General features: G+C 49.1%; 1 protein-coding gene across 1 annotated transcript; it reads left to right on the forward strand.

Moving 5' to 3' along the window:
• Positions 1-7,903: 7,903 nt before the first annotated feature.
• On the forward strand, positions 7,904-21,517 carry LOC144129443 (lactosylceramide 4-alpha-galactosyltransferase-like). The gene is made up of 4 exons (XM_077663627.1): positions 7,904-8,042; positions 9,161-9,425; positions 19,923-20,154; positions 21,097-21,517. The coding sequence occupies exons 1-4, from the start codon at positions 7,904-7,906 to the stop codon at positions 21,499-21,501; spliced, it is 1,041 nt and encodes a 346-aa protein (XP_077519753.1). The 3' UTR covers positions 21,502-21,517.
• The last annotated feature ends 668 nt before the right edge of the window (positions 21,518-22,185 follow it).

Here is a 22,185-nt window from a genome sequence, read left to right on the forward strand (position 1 = left end):
AACAAACATAAGGGCGCCCTCCCGCTTACCTTGCAGCCGAAGTGGCTCAGTCGGCATACGGTGCCCGGCTGCTGAGCCGAAAGACGCTGGTTCGATTCCGGCCGCGGCGGTCGCATTTCGGAGGAGGAGAAATGTGACGTCAGTGCATGTTAACGAACACCAGATGGTCGCAATTTATCCGAAGCCCTCCACTACGGCATCCCTCATAGTTTGAGTCGCTTCGGGACGTTACATCCCACAAATCATGAATACCGACCGACTGACCGACCGACCAACCATCTGCTTGACTGGCGATGACGCTCTTCGCACTTACGATGAATTAAATGAGCATATATTTTCCCCTTTGTTACCAACAACTTCGCCAGATTCTTGCATCCTTTCCAGCTCTTTCACATTCAGCCATATTCATCACGTGCATCTAGAGGCTGTCATAGCCACAACTTGCGTCCTCGCCAATCGCGCACACGTTTGTTCGAATATGCTTTTCCCGATAGATTGTTTACGACTGAATGCCTAACCTTCCTCTGTTTTTGCGCATGCGTTATTTGGTAATTTTGAGCGTGCTCTTTGTATTTCTCATTGCTGTGGGGTCTTGTGTTTTTTTTTTCGAAGCAATGTATAAAGGCAAACTTCAACTTTTGTTGTCCATATCGTGAACATTTATTTGTGTTTTCGCGTTAGTTATTGTATGGTGCGCTTTTTTCGCTATATTGTGATTTATTGTCGACCGTGTTGCACTTCGTATATAGTATATTTTAGTGTAAGGTAGCATGTATGTATGACGTCATTTGAAATGCTTACAGCGGTGCTTATAGCTGTGGCCAACGAGGCCACGGAATGAGAGTCCTTCTTTCTCAGACCGCTCTGACCAGCACGAATCGTCAAGACTGCAGCGACAGCTGCTCTGGCGGGATCGCGGCGCACATTGAGCCTTGGTCTGAGGGCTCCACTCAAGAAGAGTTTCAAAGTAAAAGTTCCTCCTCCTCCCGAAAATTTGCGTTCCTCTGGTATGTAGCTCATCGCAGGCTAAAGGAACCGGCGCTCCACGAACCGAACCGCACCTCGCGGGCCTTAGTAGGTTCTCGAATGGCAGCGGCGATTCCTCGGATAACTAGCGGCAGCGCGCAGTATTGCGCGACTCTCTCTACGCGTCGCCGCCCGTAGGGGAAGTGACACAATTTCAAGGCTACGTTTGCGCTCCTCCTTAGGGCTGAACAGCAAATATACACGGCGCTTCTGCAAACGAACTGTGCGTCGCGCCGCTAAACAGCCCATCGCTGTTCGTGTTGGAAAAAACGCTACTGTACGACTCCTGGCCCAAGACCTCTGCTGCTCACCGCGTCGAACCAGCGGAGGAAATAAATTTGGTTTTGAGGGAACGAAATGACGCAGCAACTGCTTCACTTCATGGTGAAGACAAGGAATACATCGTTAAATAACGAAGGTGGGAGTGGAAGAAGGAGGCACCGTAGTGGAGAGCTCCGGAATAACGCGCTTCAGTGACTCACCCAGTGAGTAGGCATCTCAGCTACCGAGCGGAGGGCCCGGGGTCGTTTCCGGCCGCGGCAGTCGCGTTTCGATGGAGCCGAAATGCAAAAGGCCCCTGTGCCTGTATGCTGTGCGAAGTCATCATCATCACCAGCAGCAGCAGCAGCTTAACCACGCCTATTGCAGGACATATTCCTCTCTCATATCTCTCCAATTAACCTGTTGCTGGTTAAAGATCTCCAGTGGAGGAACCCGTGTCATTCTGGAAGGTTGTTTATCACAAAAGGAACAATAGCTGTCTCATATCTCGGTGGGCGCCTAAACCACGCCTTGAGGGGAGCGAGAAAGGTAGGAGTGAAAGGGGGAAAATAGATGCAGTAGTGGAGGGAGAGGGGAATAAAAAATGTTTAATGCATAGTATGATTGGGTGAGACCCCGTTCCAGGAGCCCATTGGCTTTTGCTGCAGCTCTTGGCTGGCTCACTACCAAAATCTGGTCTTCCGAATTTGAGCTGGACATTGCCGCCTCCCAGTCCTGCAGTTCTTGGGTTATTGATTCTTGGTATAGCTGGTTTTATTTCTGCCATGGCCATACCATATCGTATGGGTTAGGCACTTCACCGCAGAAGGCGCAATGCGGATCGCACGAATTTGGAAAATATAGCTGAATTTGACGCGATTTATATAAGTATTCGATTGCAATTTTCTTATGATGAGCCCTTACTCCCTGTTTAGACTGTTGCATGGTTCGGCGTATACATTCCTCGCTAATCGCAAATGTTGAAGTAAATCCCTATAGCTTAATAGTGGCGCTGATTAGGTATATCCCTGCGAATGTTGGGGCACCCGGGGTGATAGCGCGCAGGCAGCGGCGTGAGCGCCTTCTTTTCCAACATCTGTAGTATGTACTGAAGTCCATATAATGCCTGTATCTTCTTTAGTTCTGAGTATTCTATTTGCGCGTTTACCAATCCTTCCTATTGTATACTAATGGCATGCAATCTGGGTGTCCATAATAACACACGAGGCATTCCGGCAAACCATCGCCAAAGCTATCGCCGCCTCCTCCAGTTGGGCGATTCCGTGGCATCCAACTGGTGCTCCATTAGGTAATTTCCCTTGCGCATCAGTGCCTGCTGTGGTTTATATCCCGTTGACCGGTCCTGCCGCGTCCACGTAAATTTCCTCTTCCATCGTGCCCCATGTCCTCCTTATGGCGTTCGCCCTAGCTTTTCTTCTTTTCTTGTGAAATTCGGGCTGCAAATTTATCGAAATTGGCTGCATCTCGATCTTGCTTCTAAGCTGGTCTTCCAAACCCTCTCTTTTCTCCGTAGACCAAATACATGGGAGCTTCCTGTCCTGCTTCCTGATAGCCGTATCCTGTGCGATATTGAATGGCCTTCAATAATTTCGTCTACGGTACGGCGAATGCCCGTGTGCAGCAGTTTTTCTCTTCCTTCGTGGGCCGGGATACTGAGTGCTCTTTTATATACTTTGCGTATTATGACGTCCAACTTGTTCTTCTCACTTTTCTCCCATTTCAAATACGGTGCTGTGTAAGTGATCCTGCTCACAATAAAAGCCTATATTAGCGTTATGGTTCCTTTTTCTTTAAGTTCATGCTTGTGGTTTGATACCCTACTAATCATTCTCGCCACTTGCTCATACGTTGCTTGCAGTCCCCTAATCACTTCGCGTTGCTGCCCTTGCTGTCTATTAAGAGACCTAAGATTCTCGCAAGGGGCATTTCTTGAATTTGCTCTCCCCCTACAAATACTGTAACAAAGTCAGAGTCTCCGTTCTTCCTAACTATTAGTAACTGCGATTTATTGGGTGCGCATTGGAGTCCAAAACTATTAGCGTATTGTTGCGCGGTATCTGCCACACACTGCCGTTTTTCCTGCATGCTACCAATTTACCCTAGTAGAGGTCTCCGGAATAATTTCGGCCACCAAAGGATCTCGCACAGCACGCGGGCGCCATTTGCGTTTCACCTCCTTCTAAACGAGGCCGCCACGGACGGGTTCGAACCCGAGTACTCCGGCTCAGTAGACAAGCTGCCCAACCACTGAGCCAACGCAGCGGGTATTCTGGAAGCTAACGCCTTTTGGAAAAAGCCGGCCTAGAATGCGCCACACCTTTCCTGGAATGCATTTGACGCTTGCGCATATACTGTCGACGACAAGATAGGCTTTTTCTTTATTTAAACCTTGGCTTTCGCCTTCCTTGCGCCGTTTATCTTTTTATTTTTTCAACGGATGGACGAGCACCATCTTTATGTTCTACATCTGCAAGCGCTTGAGCAGCAGCAGAAGAAGCAGAATAAATGCGTGGCGGAGGAAGGATCTCTACAATGATCTCTACGAAAATATGTCACCGGGCATCAATCTCGCAGACAGTTATGCGCCCTGACTGTGAGTTGTTGGCGGTTGAAATCTCCCTTCCACAGTGCGCCAAAGTCACTATTGCTAACGTCTACTTCCCAATCGGTGTTCACAGGACAGACTGTTTGGATACCTTACTGAGCGGCGCAAACAGCACAGTCATCGCAGGAGATTTTAATTCGCACCACAGTGCCTGGGATAGTCGCTATGACTCCTGCGGCCAGCTTCTGTGGTCCTGGATGTCAATGAATGCAGTGCGCTGCTGTAATTCCGGAGCAGTAACCTTTATGCGAGGAGGATCCCGTTCAATCATAGATTTAACATTAGCATCTCGTGGGGTTGGCGTATCTGCATGGTCAACTGAAGAATCAGGTACATCTAGTGACCACTTTCCAATAACCTTTTCTATTATATCCTCGCCTATCAGAAAAGGTGGTGCAACCATGAAATTTCTAAACCGCATTATGTACAAAAAATTGATATCTGCCTCACTCCCCTCCATAGTTAGCTCAGGTCGAGCACAAAGAGCTCAGTGGACAATTACCTTTCTGCAAGATGCTGCTGAGAGCTCTGTATTCTCGGTGTGCACTACTGCTCCTGCCAGACAGCCGTCTCCTTGGTGGACGGAGGAGTGTGAGATAGCTTATCGTCGTAGAAAAGCAGCCTGGAAAAGCCTTTCCTATAATCAGAGCCCAGCTAATTGGATAAATTATAAGTTCTCTGCATGTTTCAAAAGAACTGTTAAAAAGGCAAAGCAGGATTATAATCAAAATTTAAACACGTATCTCTCAAAACCCCAGAATAAGAAGGCTCTCTATAGATTCATGGCGCAGAATAACAGCTCTCCGGCCTCCAATCGCATAAGGTCAATGGTAATGTCTCCGCAGGAGGCTAAGCAAAACCTTGAACCCATCGCGCAGGGGCTGGCCTTACGTTTCCAGGTACAGAAAGCAGAACCTTTGCACACTGTCACCCCCAGCTCGGACTATCCTGAGGTCGACGTGTCGGAGCTCCTGCAAATTGTTTCCTCGATGCACTCTGCTGCTCCGGGATCTGACGGGATTACTGGGGGCATGTTAAAGATTTTAGCGCACGACTTTCCAACTCACCTTCTAGATATTGTAAATGCGTCATTGGAAACCTCTTGGATTCCTCACAGTTGGAAAATTGCGAAAATAATTTTACTTTTAAAAAATGCAGACAATGAATTACAATTAGACAATATTCGGCCGATTGCTTTAACCTCAAATTTAGCAAAGCAAATAGAAAGAGTAGTACACAGTCGCCTCACAAAGCATGTTCATCATATTAACGGCCTCAGCCCCGCACAGATTGGCTTTCGTCGCGGTTGTTCCATATGGTCCGCGCATGTGGATCTCGAGAGCCGAATACGACTCTCAATGCGCCAGAGAGAAGTTTCGGCCTTGGTGACGCTTGACGTTGCGAAGGCCTATGACAGCGTGGAGCACACATTCCTCATTAACAAGCTTGCTCAACTACAACCACCGCATTACCTCTACGCCTGGATTTGTGAATTTCTAAAAGATAGATTTTTCTTCTGTACAGACGGATGTTTTTGTTCTAATACCTATGGTCAATCAAGAGGTGTGCCGCAAGGCTCTGTTCTTTCTCCGCTGCTTTTCAACATATTAGTTCGGGACATCCCCATTCATCCTAACGTTACAGTTTATGTATACGCAGATGATATAGCTTTTTTCGCATCAGCAAATGATATTCATGTGCTCTACGGGCATTTGCAGGCATATCTGAATGCTTTTGAAGTCTGGTTGGACCAAATCAATTTATCACTTAATGTCAGCAAATGCGGCGTGCTGGTATTTCCACCCGACGCTCCTATGTACATCTCGCTAGCCTACCGCTCCACTCCGATTCCGCAGGTGGAGTCGGTTAAATACCTAGGTGTTACTTATGACCAAAATTTGGACTGGCGACACCATATTAAGAATAATGTTATTAAAGGGGAACGTGCACTGGGCCGTTTGACCCGAGTTGGCAATAAAAAATTTGGCATGCGTCGTGACACGCTACTGTTGCTCTATAAGGCTTATATGAGACCGATTCTGGAATTTGGTTGCCCCTTGTTCTCTGGTAGCGCGAACTACAAGCTGCAGCCATTAGCCTTACTGGAAAGACGTGCCCTACGGCTATGCCTCGGGCTCCCAAAATCAGCTTCCAACGCTGTCCTTTATCTGGAAGCCCGTATCCCCAACCTCTATTCCCGCTTCCAACTTCTAACAGTGCGTACTTTCCTCAAGTCTTTTGACCCGGCCCCAGGCGTTAGTATTCCAATTTTTGTATCCCAACCACACCTTTTTTTGACTAATCACTGGCCACGTTATCAGCTTCCGCAAGTTAGGTTCACGCAGAATCTGTTAGCTCCGCTTCAGGTTGATCTGATCTCCTTGCAACGAGTTGCTGACACGCAGGCTGATCCCGTCTTCTATTACGACTTTATTTTCCCGTCCCATGCGAAGCATATGCCCGCACATACCCTAAATGGTCTTCTTTCTGAACACCTGCAGAATTTTCCACAGCATACTGTTCTCTCCACTGATGCCTCCGGCAGCTGTGAGAAGGCGGCGATTGGCATATATTCGCAGGATCTAGATTGGAGCTACTCCGTTCGTATCCCTGATTATACTCCTATATTCTTCGCAGAGTTTTTGGCCATTGGTTTGGCTCTTCTCAAAATTCCCAGACATGTCGCACGGGTTGTTATTCTTACAGACTGCCTTTCAGTTATTGTCTCTCTCCAAAATTCGGAAAAATCTTTCTTGACTCGTTCACTTAGGTTTTTTGTTCCGAGCACAGTGCGCGAGATCCGTTTGGTCTGGGTACCTGGGCATTCAGGCGTCTATTTTAACGAGGTGGCTGATTTATTGGCAAGGTCAGCTCTCAGCGCACCTGTAATATATCCCGTCCCTCACCTCATTCTGTTAGCAGCTTCACGTTTCCAGCGGTTCCAACATATTTCAGCTACTTTGAGTGATCCGTTGCTCTCTACCGTGGACTTTCAACACCTAAAGTATCCATGGAATATCCGGTGGTGTAAGTCAAGGCTTTGTGAAGTGTCCATGACGCTCCTGCGATGTAGAATCCCTCACTTAAACTTGTACTTATGCAGGTGCGGGTTCGCTGCGACAAACCTTTGTGTATCATGTGGGCAAGTTGAATCAATCGATCATTTTCTCCTCTCTTGCCGGCGGTTCGCGGTTCAGAGAAAGCAATATCTGGAGGTTCCTCTTTCGAGACTAGGACTGCCTCTGTCTCTTACAGTTCTTCTATCGTTCGGTGCGAGTGCCAAGGGATTCCCGTTAAGCAGTGTATGCGGCTACCTTCACGATTACATAAGTGCAACTAATCGATTATCTTGTTAGCTATATACAAAATTCTTTGGCATGTCCAAAAAAGGCTAGATTGATTCTATTCCGGATGACTCATACCTCTTGAATTCATTTTATTTTTCCCAATTTTTTTGATCTTGATTCAGTCTTCTGACGTTTCCTTCCCCGCGCAAATGCTTCATTTTCATTCTACTCTATACCTTGGCCAATCCCCCCACGTGGGTATGTGCCATATTACTTGAGGAGAAGAAGAAGAAGAAGAAGAAGAAGGAAGGAGCTGGAGGTTCCTCTTTCGAGACTAGGACTGCCTCTGTCTCTTACAGTTCTTCTATCGTTCGGTGCGAGTGCCAAGGGATTCCCGTTAAGCAGTGTATGCGGCTACCTTCACGATTACATAAGTGCAACTAATCGATTATCTTGTTAGCTATACACAAAATTCTTTCGCATGTCCAAAAAAGGCTAGATTGATTCTATTCCGGATGACTCATACCTCTTGAATTCATTTTATTTTTCCCAATTTTTTTTATCTTGATTCAGTCTTCTGACGTTTCCTTCCCCGCGCAAATGCTTCATTGGCATTCTACCCTATACCTTGGCCAATCCCCCCCACGTGGGTATGTGCCATATTACTTGAGGAGAAGAAGAAGAAGAAGAAGGAGCGGCCGTTATGCGCAGCGATTTTCTAGTCGCCCTTCTCTGCCTGGGAATTTTCACGCTTGTGGTGGACGTGGTTCTGGAGGCACTGCCGACGTACCTGATCGCGATGGCTCCATCCGGCAAGCCGAGAAAGGGACCCCACTCTGCGGGTGAGCGGGGCTCCTATCGGAGCATCTTTAAGCTTTGTTATGTTGCAAAATAACCGATGGCCGTTAAGGGTAACGGACTGGATTCCTGGAGAGGGCAAGCGTAGCAGGGGAGGCAGAGAGTTAGGTGGGCGGGTGAAATTAAGAAGTTTGCTGGGATAGGGTGGCCGCAGCTGTCCTGCAGTGGGTGTAGTCGGACTCAAGATAAAGTGATGATGACGTTTCATTTATCTTTTAGGGGTCCCCAACTTATCAGCGCCCACAGCCTACCGGGCTTGCCTTGTCGCGGAACATTAGCAATCATAACGGCTAACTCTGCCTCACGTGAAATTTGTTCGGGCTTTCACGCCACAAACCCCCAGGTTACCTGGAAGGAGTCTGTTTTCAATATCTTGAATGCAGGCAGGCAGCTTCGAATTGTGAGCCACATGTCATTTTCAGAATGGCACAATTATTCTTCCTGGTTGGACTGCAACCTAACATTTTCCTGCTTTGTTTTTCGCCCTAATCTGGTCACATAGTTAGTGTTATTTTTTTCGTATCCGAGAACACGCATGGAAGTGAATTCCATTCCAGATTGTAGGGACGTTTTGGTTTGAGTACACAACGAAATAAAATCGACAGCGTTTTATGTTATGCCACGTAGTCGCTAAACTTGGCGAAAGGTGTGCTGCGTGTCTGCGCTGTGTAACTTTTTTCGCGACTTCGTGTGCTTTTTTCCTCAGTGTGTGGGCGCAGACTTGCGTATGCTTTCGGGCATCGCATTCTCGAGCAGCGTCCCTAGCATGAGCTTTCAGTGCTCAACACACCGCATGTTTGCGGGCTGCAGGCGTTGTGATTCGTCAGCCGGTTTCCACCCGATGAGACAAAGGATAGGTGCATGGCGCGAGGCACACCACCTGCTTGCCAGACGAAGAAGCACATGGGCAAGAAGGATTGCCAGAATGTCTCGCCGAACAACGTCCAGTGCAGCAGCGCCCTCTACTTTTCTGACCGGCGGGGCATGTGTGCCTTATTTCGTAGTTTAGACTCCAACAAGCAATGAACCAGCCAAACTCCTAGACCTAATTTTCTTGCAGTAGTTGTCCATTAGCTTTCACTGCGTCCCACCACGGCCGCAGGAGATTTGGACGGCAGCTTTTTCTTTGCCGGCGCGCGGACGTCGAGGTGCCTGGGCCATCGCGAGGCGTGCGCCGTCGAGGCGGCCGCCCGGCACCACCGGACCACGCGGGTCGTCCTCTTCCTGGACGGGCCGCACCGGAGCGGAGGGCACGGCGTGGGCATCCCGCTCAGCGACTGTCGGACGCTGGAAGCCCTGCTGGCCTTCGCCAACGTGCGCGTGAGGCGCATCCACCTGGACGACCTGTTCGCCAGGACGCCGCTCAGGTGGGTGCTGGTTAACGGAGCAGCGGAGTTTCCTCGGTAAATAGAAATAAAGTATTTAGTCCTGTAAGGGACTCCACCCATTGGCGGCTCACAGCTCTCTAGCAGTCGGCACTGGCGCTGAGCGTATAGTTTTTTGGAGTTCCAGCGCAGGAAAGAACATTAATTCTGTTTATTTATTCATTTTTATTTATTTATTTATTTACTAATTTATTTCAAAATACTGCAAATCAACATTTATGGCCGTTGCAGGGTGTGGGGGGGGGGGGGGGGCACTATAGATATCATGTAAACGAAGATTGGGACTAGAAAGGCACTTCACGAAGTTGCAATAAATAATACATACAAAAATTACAATACTAATTTACTGTAACAAATTTTTTTCTAGAGCTTTACTAAAACTAGAGAACTGGAAAATGGCCCCCGGAAGAGAGTTCCAGTCAGAAACAGACCGCGGGAAAAAACTGTGCTTGAATGCCTCAGTCATCGCAAAAATTGGTTCAAGCAAATGGCGTCCAGACTGGTGCTTTCGTCTCGACGATAGCTACTTGAGAATTTCGGGATGAGGCATGTTAAGTATATATGAAATAAAGGTTATGCAGAAAGAATAAACGGGACATTTGTATTTGTACTTCAAGTGGTGGGGTTTTGTCGTTTTTGATTAGTGCTACAGGCGAATCTCGACTCTTCTGCTTGTTATAAATTAAACCTAATCGCTTTCCTTCGGACAATGTAAACTTGGTAAATGTTTTTCCTAATAAAGGGGTGTTGGCAGAGATCTGTGCACTGCCCTCTATAACTTCACATATTCATTAACGGGTTGCTGACAATCGTACTTTTTCTCCTAAGAAGCAAATTTTCTCTTGGCGCTGCTTTTCTTTCCTGATAAAAATTATGCCTCATGCACAGTAGAGACAGACACAAAATAAGGACATAGACTCGCAAGACTCTACGTCGTTTTAATCTATGTGCCCCTAATGCGCTAAGGCATTCAACTGTGACGTTCCCAAACGTTATCCTGGTAACTGATATGTACTCTTTTACAAGTAAGCCTAATCGCACGGTTCTTGTCTTAGATAAGCTCAATATCCAGGCTTTTTATAAGGTCGAAGAAAAAAAATGATGGTCGATTTGCGTAGATAGGCGAAATGCGAACTAGGTGCGCTAGACTTACGGTTTTGTATTCGGTTCCGGTGTTCAGATCCAGTGTTGACGGTGGCAGTTGTTCGGATAAGGATAATGGGTGAATGTCCATATATGCGGAATTGGTCATTCTCTCAATTCATAGATCCCTAGGAGTCTTCCTACCACTCCTGAGGCAGTGGTGCACCGGTGAAGCGATGCGCCGCCGCCTTTCTATGACAGGTGCTGCCGTCGGTGGGATTCGGTTTGCTTGGGTTGGGCTGTGACCCATGTAGGCCTAAGGCCCGAGCAGTGTCTCATGATTAAATGAGCTGCCGCTTGACATGATGGGCAGGTCGATAGGTGTGCACACACACACACACACACATACACACGCACACACACACGCGTTATATATGTGTATAGCAGCCTGCCACAAAACCGGCTTCAGACAAACACACAACGGCTAAATGTGGGGAATGGCCACTATAAGCACTAGCGCACTAAAACATCATAGGACGGTCGCGAGAGTGTAACGCGAATGTTAGAGCGTTAGCTAAGGTGTGATAATAATAATAATTGGTTATGGAGGAAAGGAAATGGCGCAGTATCTGTCTCACATATCGGCGGACACCTGAACCGCGCCGTAAGGGAAGGGATAAAGGAGTGAAAGAAGACGTCAAAAGAATCCGGGCGCCAGGCGAAGGGACGCTGGTACCCACCGTTATCTGGTGGTGGGCTTCATACCAACCACTTCCCGCAAGAGGCACGGGACGGAAGCCCAAAATACTACTCCGCCCGTCGCCTCCCACCCTCTTCCACTTTCTCTCCTCTCCCCCAAAAGTGAAGCTCGGCTACTGGTCCGGAGTTCCCGGGTTCGAACCCGACCGCGGCGGCTGCGTTTTTATGGACGAAAAACGCTATGGCGTCCGTGTGCTGTGCGATGTCAGTGCACGTTAAAGATCAAAGATCTCCAGGTGGTCAAAATTATCCTGGAGCCCTCCAGTACGGCACCTCTTTCTTCTTTCACTCCCTCTTTTTTCCCTTCTCTTACGGTGCGGTTCAGCTGTCCAACGGTATATGAGACAGATACTGCGCCATTTCCTTTCCCCCAAAACCAATTATTATGTCAAGGCGTTTATTTGAAGCACAGGTCGGTTGATCTTGGTTGACCGGCGACACGACGGGCACACTCACAGGCGTCGTTCGAAAAACCCAGCTGCACTTCGTCTGCTTCTTCGTTGACCCGCTTGAACTCGTCTGCTTCATCGCTGCGCTGCGCCTGTCGGTCCCATTACAATTACTCTCCCTCCGAAAAAGGAGCCATCCTGGCGACTTACGGAGAGGAGAGGATGGGCGGGTCATAGTAAGGCTTGAGGCGCTCAACGTGCACAGTTTCGCGGCCCCGGCGACGGTGGTCCGAAGAGGGAACGAGCGGTTCAACGATATAAGTCACCGGAGAAGTTTGGTGGACAACCCGGTAAGGTCCGTGAAAGCGAGACAGTAGTTTCGTGGCGAGGCCGGGAGTGGAGGAAGGCACCCAGAGCCAAACGAGGGCGCCAGATGGGTATGACGCTGGAGGGTCCGGGGAATCCCGACGGTGCTTCTGATCCCATTGTTGCTGTGTGGTGAAAGAGCGGGCAAGTTGCCGGCATTCTTCGGCATACAGGTGAGCTTCGGAGAGTAAGGTGGTCTCGGAAGGGTCAGGGTGATCAGGAAGGATGGTGTCCATGGTGGATGTAGGCTACCGGCCATATAAGAGGAAGAAAGGAGAAAACCCCGTTGTTGTCTGAGTAGCTGTGTTATAGGCGTACGTGACGAACGGGAGCACTTGATCCCAGTTGGAGTGGGCGGTGTCAACGTACATGGCGAGCATGTCACTCAGAGTGCGGTTGAACCGCTCAGTCATGCCGTTGGTCTGGGGGTGATAGGCGCTGGTGTAGCGATGAACGATTTGGCATTGCTTGAGCAGGGCCTCGACGGCGTCCGAGAGAAAAACACGGCCGCGGTCACTTAGAAGTTCTTTCGGGGCACCGTGACGAAGAACAAGACTGTGTAGAATGAAGTGAGCGACATCGTTTGCGGTAGCAGATTTGAGAGCCGACGTTTCGACGTAATGGGTGAGATGGTCAACGGCAACGATGATCCACCGATTATTAGCCGAAGTAGTTGGAAGCGGGCCATAAAGATCAATGCCGACGCGGTCAAAGGGACGGCCAGGGCAAGGTAACGGCTGCAAAGGAGCGGCGGCGGGGTGGGGAGGTTTCTTGCGACGTTGGCAGGCGGTGCATGACCGAATGTTTTGACGTATGTAGCGGTACATACCTCGCCAGTAGAATCGCTGACGAAGGCAGCATATGTTTTCAGTACACCGTCGTGGCCGCATTGTGGAGCGGCGTGAAAAGAGGCACAGATTGTAGCACGGAGGTGTCGAGGGATGACCAAAAGCCACTTCCGGCCGTCGGGGAGGTAATTACGGCGGTATAAGAGGCCATCACGAACGGCGAAGTGGTGGGCTTGGCGGCGAAGGGTCCGGGTCCGGGCGAGAGGTACGGGGATCGATACCCCGCACCTCCACCAAGTGTCAAGGCGTTTATTTGAAGCACAGGTCGGTTGATCTTGGTTGACCGGCGACACGACGGGCACACTCACAGGCGTCGTTCGAAAAACCCAGCTGCACTTCGTCTGCTTCTTCGTTGACCCGCTTGAACTCGTCCGCTTCATCGCTGCGCTGCGCCTGTCGGTCCCATTACAATTATTATTATTTTACTCTCTTCACTTCATCACCTGCCGACCAAGGCAGGTGGCGGTGCAGACGCCGACGACGGTGGAAATCAGCAAAAAGCTCCGGAATAATTTCGACCAACCGGGGATCTTTAACGTGCACTGACATCGCACAGCACACGGGCGCCTTAGCGTTTTTCCTCCATAAAAACGCAGCCGCCGCGGTCGGGTTCAAACCCGGGAACTCCGGATCAGGGCGCTCGGCTACTGATCCGGAGTTCCCGGGTTCGAACCCGACCGCGGCGGCTGCGTTTTTATGGAGGAAAAACGCTAAGGCGCCCGTGTGCTGTGCGATGTCAGTGCACGTTAAAGATCTCCAGGTGGTAGAAATTATTCCGGAGCCCTCCACTACGGCACCTCTCTCTTCCTTTCTTCTTTCACTCCATCCTTTACCCTTCCCTGACGGCGCGGTTCAGGTGTCCAACGATATATGAGACAGATACTGCGCCATTTCCTTTCCCCCCCAAAAAAACAATTATTATTATTATTATCTTTCACTTCCACCCTCCTCCCTTCCCCTACGGCACGCTTAGGCTGTCCACCGAGATAAGTGAGACAGTTACTGTGCCATTTCCTTTCCTCAAAAAAAAAACAAATTATTATTTATTAGATTGGTGGCACAAAATCACGGATGTGACGTAAGGTTTGAAGTGAAGGATTAAAAATGTATTTAAAGAAAATAGCGAATTTATAGACCGATCAATCACACCGTTTAATAACTATTGTTACACAAACACTTGTCAGGCGCAGACAGGTATCCTGCGACCTGAGGGTTTAAGAACGCTCACTCACACCCTCTCAGCGTCGTCGTCTTCAAGAGCACCGATAGTCACTTCGTTGGCAGCGGCTAACGCTACCCCCGCGGCAATGTCACCGGCCCAGTGAGTGCGAAGCAGGCGAGGTGGAGTGGGAATGGTGTGGCTTAAGGCGAGCAATATGCACTACTTCGAAAGGAGGTTTAGCGGATGGGGTCTGGGGAGCGAGGGGTGCAATCTCGTAGGTCACGTCGGTCATTTGGCGTAAAACACGGAACGGGCTCGTGTAACGGGGCAGAAGCTTTGCGTGCAAGCCCACACGACGGGACGGGAGCCAGAGGAGGACGAGGGAGCCGGAAGGATAGTGCACATCACGGTTTGTACTGTCATGGCGCCGTTTTTGTGACCCTTGAGAAGCAGGCAGTCGGTCACGAGCAATCCGGCGGGCGGCATCGGCTAGGGCGATGGCATCACTAGCATAAGTAGTGACGGAGTCTGCGGCGGCGGGCAGTAACGTATGCAGTACTGAGCCTCGTCCAAGAAGATAAAAATCCGAATATTTAACAGTATCATGGCGAGAAGAGAATAAGCGAATGTCACAAATGGTAGGTTAACGTCCGAATCGCGGTGATTATCAGAAGCACACATTTAAAACATGTCGCTGAGCGTGCAGCAGCGACGTTCCATAAGGCCGTTCGTATGAGGGCGATAAGCCACGGTGAACTGGTGCCGAACGGAGCACGAAGTAGTTCGTCAACCACTACGGAGAGGAAGTAGCAGCCACGGAACGTCAGCCACGTCACTAGCGCAGCTGGTCGGGAGGGCGCGCATGATCGCGCACCGAGTGGCATAGTCGGTGGTGACGGCGATCCATTTGTTCCCCAAGGTGGACACCTGGAAGGGCCCAAGCCAGTCAAGGCCAACACGAGAAAACGGCTCGGCCGGAATGGCTATCGGCTGCAAGTGTCCGGGAGGCAGAACCGAGGTCTTCTTTCGACGTTCACAGCGCTCGCAGGCTGCCACATAGCGTTGGACAGAGCGGTACAGGCGAGGCCAGAAGAAACGCCGACGAAAGCGGGAGTGCGTGCGAGCGGCAGCAAGATGACCAGCCGTCAAAGCATCATGGATATTTTCGAGGGTGGCAGAACGCAGGTGTTTGGGGGCAAGCAAGGGCTCAGCGCCATTAGGGCCCATATTGCTCCCCTTGATGACGAACATGGCAAGGGAAGGGTTAGGACTGTCGGCGTTGAGACGGTCGATGATGGAGAGTAAGTTGAGATCTAGGCGCTGTTCATCGGCATTGTGTGAGAAGGCCGAGAGAGAGGACAAAGGTGTTAGTCAGTTTATGGAAGAAGGAGGATCGGTGGGATGACGGAAGTGGCAGTCTGCATCTTGATGAAGCCGGCTGGATTTGTGCACGACAGAAAATGTACACCATTGCAAGCACAACGCCCAGCACCCAAGGCGGCCAGTGTAGTCCTTGAAGGTACAGAAACAGCACACAGCATGGTGGTCGTTAACTGCAGTGAGCGGTAGGCCAAACAAGTAAGGGCGCAATAACGCAATGGCCCAAACGACTCCCAGGCACTCTAGCTCTGTAATGATTTGACTTCATACGAATTGCGCAAATGTCCTGCCATTCTACGTGCTGGCGTTTTGCGTGTGCTAGACTATAGGTCAGCGTAACGGCTAAAATGTGTTGAAAATGAAACAAAATTAAAATTGGTTTTTGAGGAAAGGAAAAGGCGCGGTATGTCTCAAATATCGCCGGACACTTGAACCACACCGTAAGGAAAGGGATAAAGGAGGGGGTGAAAGAAGGAAGGAAGAAAGAGAAGCCGTAATGGGGGACTCCGGAATAATTTCGACCACCTGGGGATCTTTAACGTGCACTGACATCGCACAGCACACGGGCGCCTTAGCGCATCGCCTTTATCGAAACCCGCCGCGGTCGGGTTCGAAGCCGTGAACTCCGGATCAGTAGCCGAATCACTCCTCAACCGTAACTGCCGTCAATCTCTCATTACAAAATTGGATCTAGTGACGCTGTAATTAATCCCAGCAAAAGTTATAACGTGACAGCGTTAAGGCTCCCGTTCTGCAGAAATTCCGGCATCGTCATCGCCGTTTTGGCTTCGGCGAAATCGAATTTCGATCGAGGCGAAATTTTAGAGGCCCATGTGCTGTGCAATGCCAGTGCATGTTAAAGAACCTCAGGTACACTGATAATTCGGCGCGCGGAGCAACGTTCGGCTGGTTAGCCACCTGTCAAGCGCGTGTTTGCGTCTGTACAACAAAAGCTGAAATGTTGTACGGAAAGCCTACGCTCTCTAGACATCAATTTTTTATTGCCGGTTGCGGCAATAGTCGACGGAAGTAAAAAAAAAGCCGCAAGTATGTACGCGCACCATGTTATGGGAAGGTCTCAGCATGTCTGCGATGTCTGTTTCTTCACCCTTTCCCGCCGGCCCCGAGTTGCATTGGTAGTGGACGTGGTTGGCGAACAGAAAATACTTGCGCCAACAACAAGCTGACGCATCCGCGCATTTTGTGATTGAAATGCAGACAGAAGCAAACCCATTGCCCGTGCTTAATATCGTGCGCGGAACGAGCACAGCGCCTGGTTGGCCAAACTACACCCTGTACATAATTTTAAGAGCTCAAACTTTTGTATGGCCTTGGCAAAGTTGTTTTAATTCGACAGTACACGATGTAAGACTTCGCAAATGTGGCCACAACTTCGTTTCGCCACCCCACATGTTCACGAATATCGGGAGCGTGTGGGCATTGCCAGCTGGAAATCAAAAAAACATGCTGTTAGTACATGCAAAAATACTAATTTCATTTGCACAATAGCATGAATAATAGAGGTGACACGAAATTTTACCCAACTGCAAAAGGAGCATTCAAAAATGCAGCCACGGCAACGTAAGAAGAAAGAACATGCTACATGCACGGGAAATCACATGAAATGCACTTTAAGAAAATCCGCTATGTATGACCGTGCCAGAAATAAGACAAACTCAACGACTTGAGCAGTGCCGCAACCCAACTGAGATTGGAATTCTCAACACAGGTGCGGCCATTCGGCCTGTCAGTAAGCGGTAATAGCGTTCCATTACCGTATCAACCTTTCAATCTGTGTAATTGCACATTTTCTGGTATTTGTGGGCCAGTGAGTACTGGCGGGAGCAGAGTACGCAAGAATGCGGGTTGCTTTCAGTGAACTGGCTTGTAACGCTCGTATTATCAACAGCCCTACGCGAGCGGCAGGAGGGAGCAAATTTCACTTTTATCGCGCGTATCGCCGCAAACCAACACTGCAATGATCAGACGTGGATTCCTTTCTGTCACAGAGCTCGCTGTTGTCGCCGGAATGTTCAGTTTGCGAACAAAGTGCTCTGTCGTAAGCTCTGCATCTAAATTGCCACACTCGCCATGTCCAAGCAGGCAGCGCAAGCGTTAATTAGAAACTGTGCTCCACGAAAAACGAGATATTCGATTGATCTATGCGATCGTGAGTTTCAGCACATTTCGCTTTCGTTTTTCTAACATGCAACACTGTGCAATGTTTGCCGTACAGACAACCGGCGACAAAAACTACACGCGTGAACTGCGAGCATGGCGCTCACCGACGCTAATCGTTCGCTCCGTCGAAGCATGGTCGCTTGCTCCCGCTGGTTCTTGCAGGCGCTAATGGCACAGCACTCACGAGGATTAAAACTAGGTGAACCCCCCCGCACCATTTCTAGGCTTGGCAGGAATAAAACGGGCGGATGACACAGCCAGAAATCACACGATGAAGCCCACGGGCTGCAGATTATCAGCCCATGATGGCGTCGGCGGTAGGTGGCGCTCTGGTAAAACAAACATGGCGGCGCCCACATATCGAAACTAAAATCGTGTATAAGAACGCTTTTTCCAGCATAGCAATGTCATTGGGGTCACGCATCAGAATGCAGCTAAGATGTTCCAACTAGTACGCTGGTTAACTAATATTGAGCGGTTAACTTTTTAACTATTGCTGTTATAGTCTCCTTATTTACTAAGAGCTGTGTAGCCCACCCTAATATTCACATCAGCTTTTAGAATTTTGAAAACGTAGTTACAATCAGTGTTGTCCAACAAATTATGACTGCGTCGCGCCAGAATTCATGCGGTTTTGACAAGCTTGCAGCAGCCCTTCCAGCGCATGGAAGTACCTGATCCAAATTGCCAAAATTTGTTCAGCCACAGCGCCAAGGATGACTTCGTTTTTGATATTCTATAACCTGATATAGATATTACTTGGGGTGGGCTTTACGCCTTGTAATGAATAACGATACTAATACTAATAGTCAAAAAGTTAGCTACTCAATGTTATTGAACCAGTCTACTAGTTAGCATGCCTTAGCTCTATTCTGATGCGCTACATCGCTGACAATGCTACTTAGCTACACAATATTAGTTCACCAGTATACTAGTAAGCACATTTTATCTCTATTCAGATTCGCTACATCGCTGACAATGCTAGTTAGCAACACAATATTAGTTAACCAGTCCACTAGTTAGCACGCCTTAGCTGTATTCTAATGCGCTACACCATTGACAATACTATTTAACTGCACAGTATTAACCAGCCAACTAGTTAGCACACCTTATCTCTGTTCGGATGCGCTTATATTTATATTTATAAGCTGATATTTAAATACTCGTATAGCAGAACATCTTAAGTGAAACACCCGGTATTAAATAAATGGGGACTCATTACGCCAATCCGCATTCGAAACTTAGACATCACCTTTTACTACACTTTTAAGCTGCTAGAACATTTCCGAGGCCCAGGAGGGGTAAAGGAATCGGTTTTCTTTCTTCCCTCTCGGTGCTTCGTGGTCTATCGCGTACTGCAATATGACTCTGGCTACGACACTTCAGGTTTGACCTAGTTTCATTGTTCGTCGAGACATTTTTACAGGTTTAATAGCAGTTTTCACACATATATTTCCCCTGTTGAGTTTAAGTATGTTGCCACTCGATGGTCATGAGACGTCTAGAGGTCACAAAAATACATCCTGTGAAACTGTGCCTTCAAGTCATGCAGCCGTGTTCAGTCGTGTGAATGGTCAAATGTTTTCGGGGAATCCCCCAAGGTGGAGTAGATCTGTAATAAGGGAGTAATTACTCATTGACATCCACTCGAGCGCAGCCATACGGCTACAAAGGAAGGCTACACAGCTTTCTCAGAAACTTCGTAGTTAAAGAAAAATTCTTCCTGGTCCGGGGTTCGAACCCGGTAATTACTCCCTTATTACAGATCTACTCCACCTTGGGGGATTTCCCTAAAACATATGACCAACAATGTTCCCAATTCGAGTTATTGATCAACTCTCTCTCCCCCTACCATAAGCTTCCCGTCCCAGTTAGCTCATTTAGTATAGAGCGACTGCTCCGGTGTAGCGGTAGTACCAGGTTCGAACCCCACACCAGGATGAATTTTTCTTTAACTACGAAGTTTCTAAGAAAACTGTAAAGCTTTCCGTTGTAGCCGTATGACTGCGCTAGGGTTGATGTGAATGAGTAATTACTCCCTTACAACAGTCGTGTGAATGCGTAACACAAGCGTGTATGGAATTTATTTTGCTTAGAACAGCTGCGCTTGCGTTCCTCGGCTGCTCAGCTTACTTCACAATAACTTGGATTCTGCTGAACATTATCTGCTTTTAAATCTCGGTTCGTGTCAAGCCTCTGTTAGCTTTTATTTATTTTTTTTGTTCTTTTAATACACCGGCATCCAGTCGGGCGGCAGATAGCGCCGTACGTTCTCATGGCGCCTTCACTGCGCCATGGCCACCGCGTGCAGGTACTGGCGCGCCCAGAGCCTGGTCGGGCGCCACTCCGAGCGCCTCAGCGATGCAGTACGATTCGCGCTGCTGTGGAAGCATGGCGGTGTCTACGCCGACCTCGACGTCATCGTCAAGAAGCCCTTGGACGGTCTGCGGAACTGCCTCGGAGAGCGTGGCACCGAAGAGGCCGACCCTGCGCACGTCAGCGGAGCCGTGCTTGTCTTCGAGAAGGGACATCCGCTGATGGAGGTATCCACACGGCACAAGGAGCCGCATAAGGGTCCTTTAGCAGCTCGCAGTTTTCATTCCGCACGTGTAATGCGCCTGTTGAACTAAATGCAATCGCAGGGCACGAGCCCATCCAAGAGCCCAGCTGCGGTGACCCCTCCCAAGAAAGGAGGCAGTTAGCGGGCTGCGCATTCCCCCTCTTCCTACCAACTTCCTGCTCACCAAACCCCCCAAGAATGGCATAGCTCTCCCAAGTTACAGGCAACAGCTCGACGTTCGCGCCCACAGCTGATTTCTTACTTTCTTTTATTCGCTGCTGCTCACACGACTATTCCACATTGAACCCAAAACCTTATTCCACCGTCTCGTTGAGCTCCGCAGTGAGGCGCAGTACAGCAGCGACGCATAGCTTCATTTTTTCTGAAACGGCGTCCTTTAACATCCCAGGAATACCACGCCTTTGTTGGGAGCCCCTTTAAGAGGCATCATAACGCTAGCAAATGAAAAATTGCTTTTATTTATTTATTTATTTATTTATTTATTTATTTATTTATTTACATACCTACAGCGTCCTTGCGGGCATTAGTGTAGGGGCGAAAGAAAAACAATATGAGTGCGCAGATGATATATAATACAAATTCAACTGCAATTAAAGGCATGAAACAAGCAGTGAGAAATAAAACGACACGTGTACACGTAGTTGTCTTGATATTTGCGTCACTTAATCGCACTGTATCATGGTAAGTCGAAAAACAGGCTAAAACTTATTAAAAGAATATTTTTCAGATCCTGGATAAAAGACGAAATGGTCCCGGATACGATTGAGCAGTTGTATTTTTGTAAGCACCACTTCACGGTCGCGGGCAAGAAATAACACTTTCCCTCAACATCTGCGTTGCAGACATCGCAAGTATGTCAGGTTCGTAGACGCCCGCTCATCGCAACACAATCCGTTCTTTGCAGCTATGCATGGAAGAAATGGCGCGCCAGTACCAAGACTCCAGGCTTCTGATTCCCTTAGCGTCCGGAGCCATCGCGCGAACCCTCCGAGACCACTACGTGTGCGGCCGCCACGAGTCGGCCGAGTTCCCTCCCGCGCGGGAACTGCGTTGCGCCGACGGCCGCTCGCGGGTCACCGTGTTGCCGCGCGATGCCTTCTTCGCCGTCGAAGCGTACAACGAGACGCGCCATTTCGGCGCAGCCCCAGACGCTATCCTGCAGGCCGCGGCTCGGAGCTACGCCGTGCGTGCTGGACGATTCCCGGCGCGCTCCGCCCGCGGCGCGGATGGCACATCGCTGGAGAGCGAAGCTAGGCGTCACTGCCCTCGGATCTATCGGCTCGTGGAGAGGGATGGAATCGAGTTTTGAACAGCTACACGCAACGCACTGCACATATAGGTCCTCAATAAACTCCTACTACATTTAACGCGCGTCCCTTCGTTGCGTGCATTCTCATTCCTCCGGTCTTCCTAGAAAATGGACATGGAACCTCAGTCACGAGAGGTCTACCGTTCGCGATAATGGCTGACAAAGGAAAGAAATCGGTGTTGGCATTTCACTTCTTACGAATATATAAACTGAGCGTGAATACAGGAAACACCAGCCTGAATGTTCTGATAAGGCATATTAACACGTTATCATTAGACTTCCCGTTGGGCGCGAACACCAGTGTCTGCGGAACAATAATTACCCATTGGTCGAAAGGATCTGTGCTATCTGTGCGAAAGGCACGGGCCATGTCCTGTTAAAAAATGCTCATACTCTGCCATGTGCTGCCACATATCTGGTAGATACCTGTCGTTTAGCGCCGTGCTTACTGTTTCTAATCGCGAAAATTTTTGTGTCCGGTGCTTGAAGTACGCGCCGAATTTTGGCACTGCTTTCAAAAATTCCCTGGCTTTGGCACGGGCGTCGTTCCGTTCTTGTGATGTTAGGCCATGAAGAGACGAGATGAGGTGGCCATAATTCCGAACAACAGACCTCAGTGAAGTGGCCCTGGGCGTACACCTCGTAGCACAAAGCTTTCGCAAATTTACGTTTTCATCTTCTTTC

This window comes from Amblyomma americanum, chromosome 4, assembly GCF_052857255.1.
Source record: "Amblyomma americanum isolate KBUSLIRL-KWMA chromosome 4, ASM5285725v1, whole genome shotgun sequence".
NCBI lineage: Eukaryota > Metazoa > Arthropoda > Arachnida > Ixodida > Ixodidae > Amblyomma > Amblyomma americanum.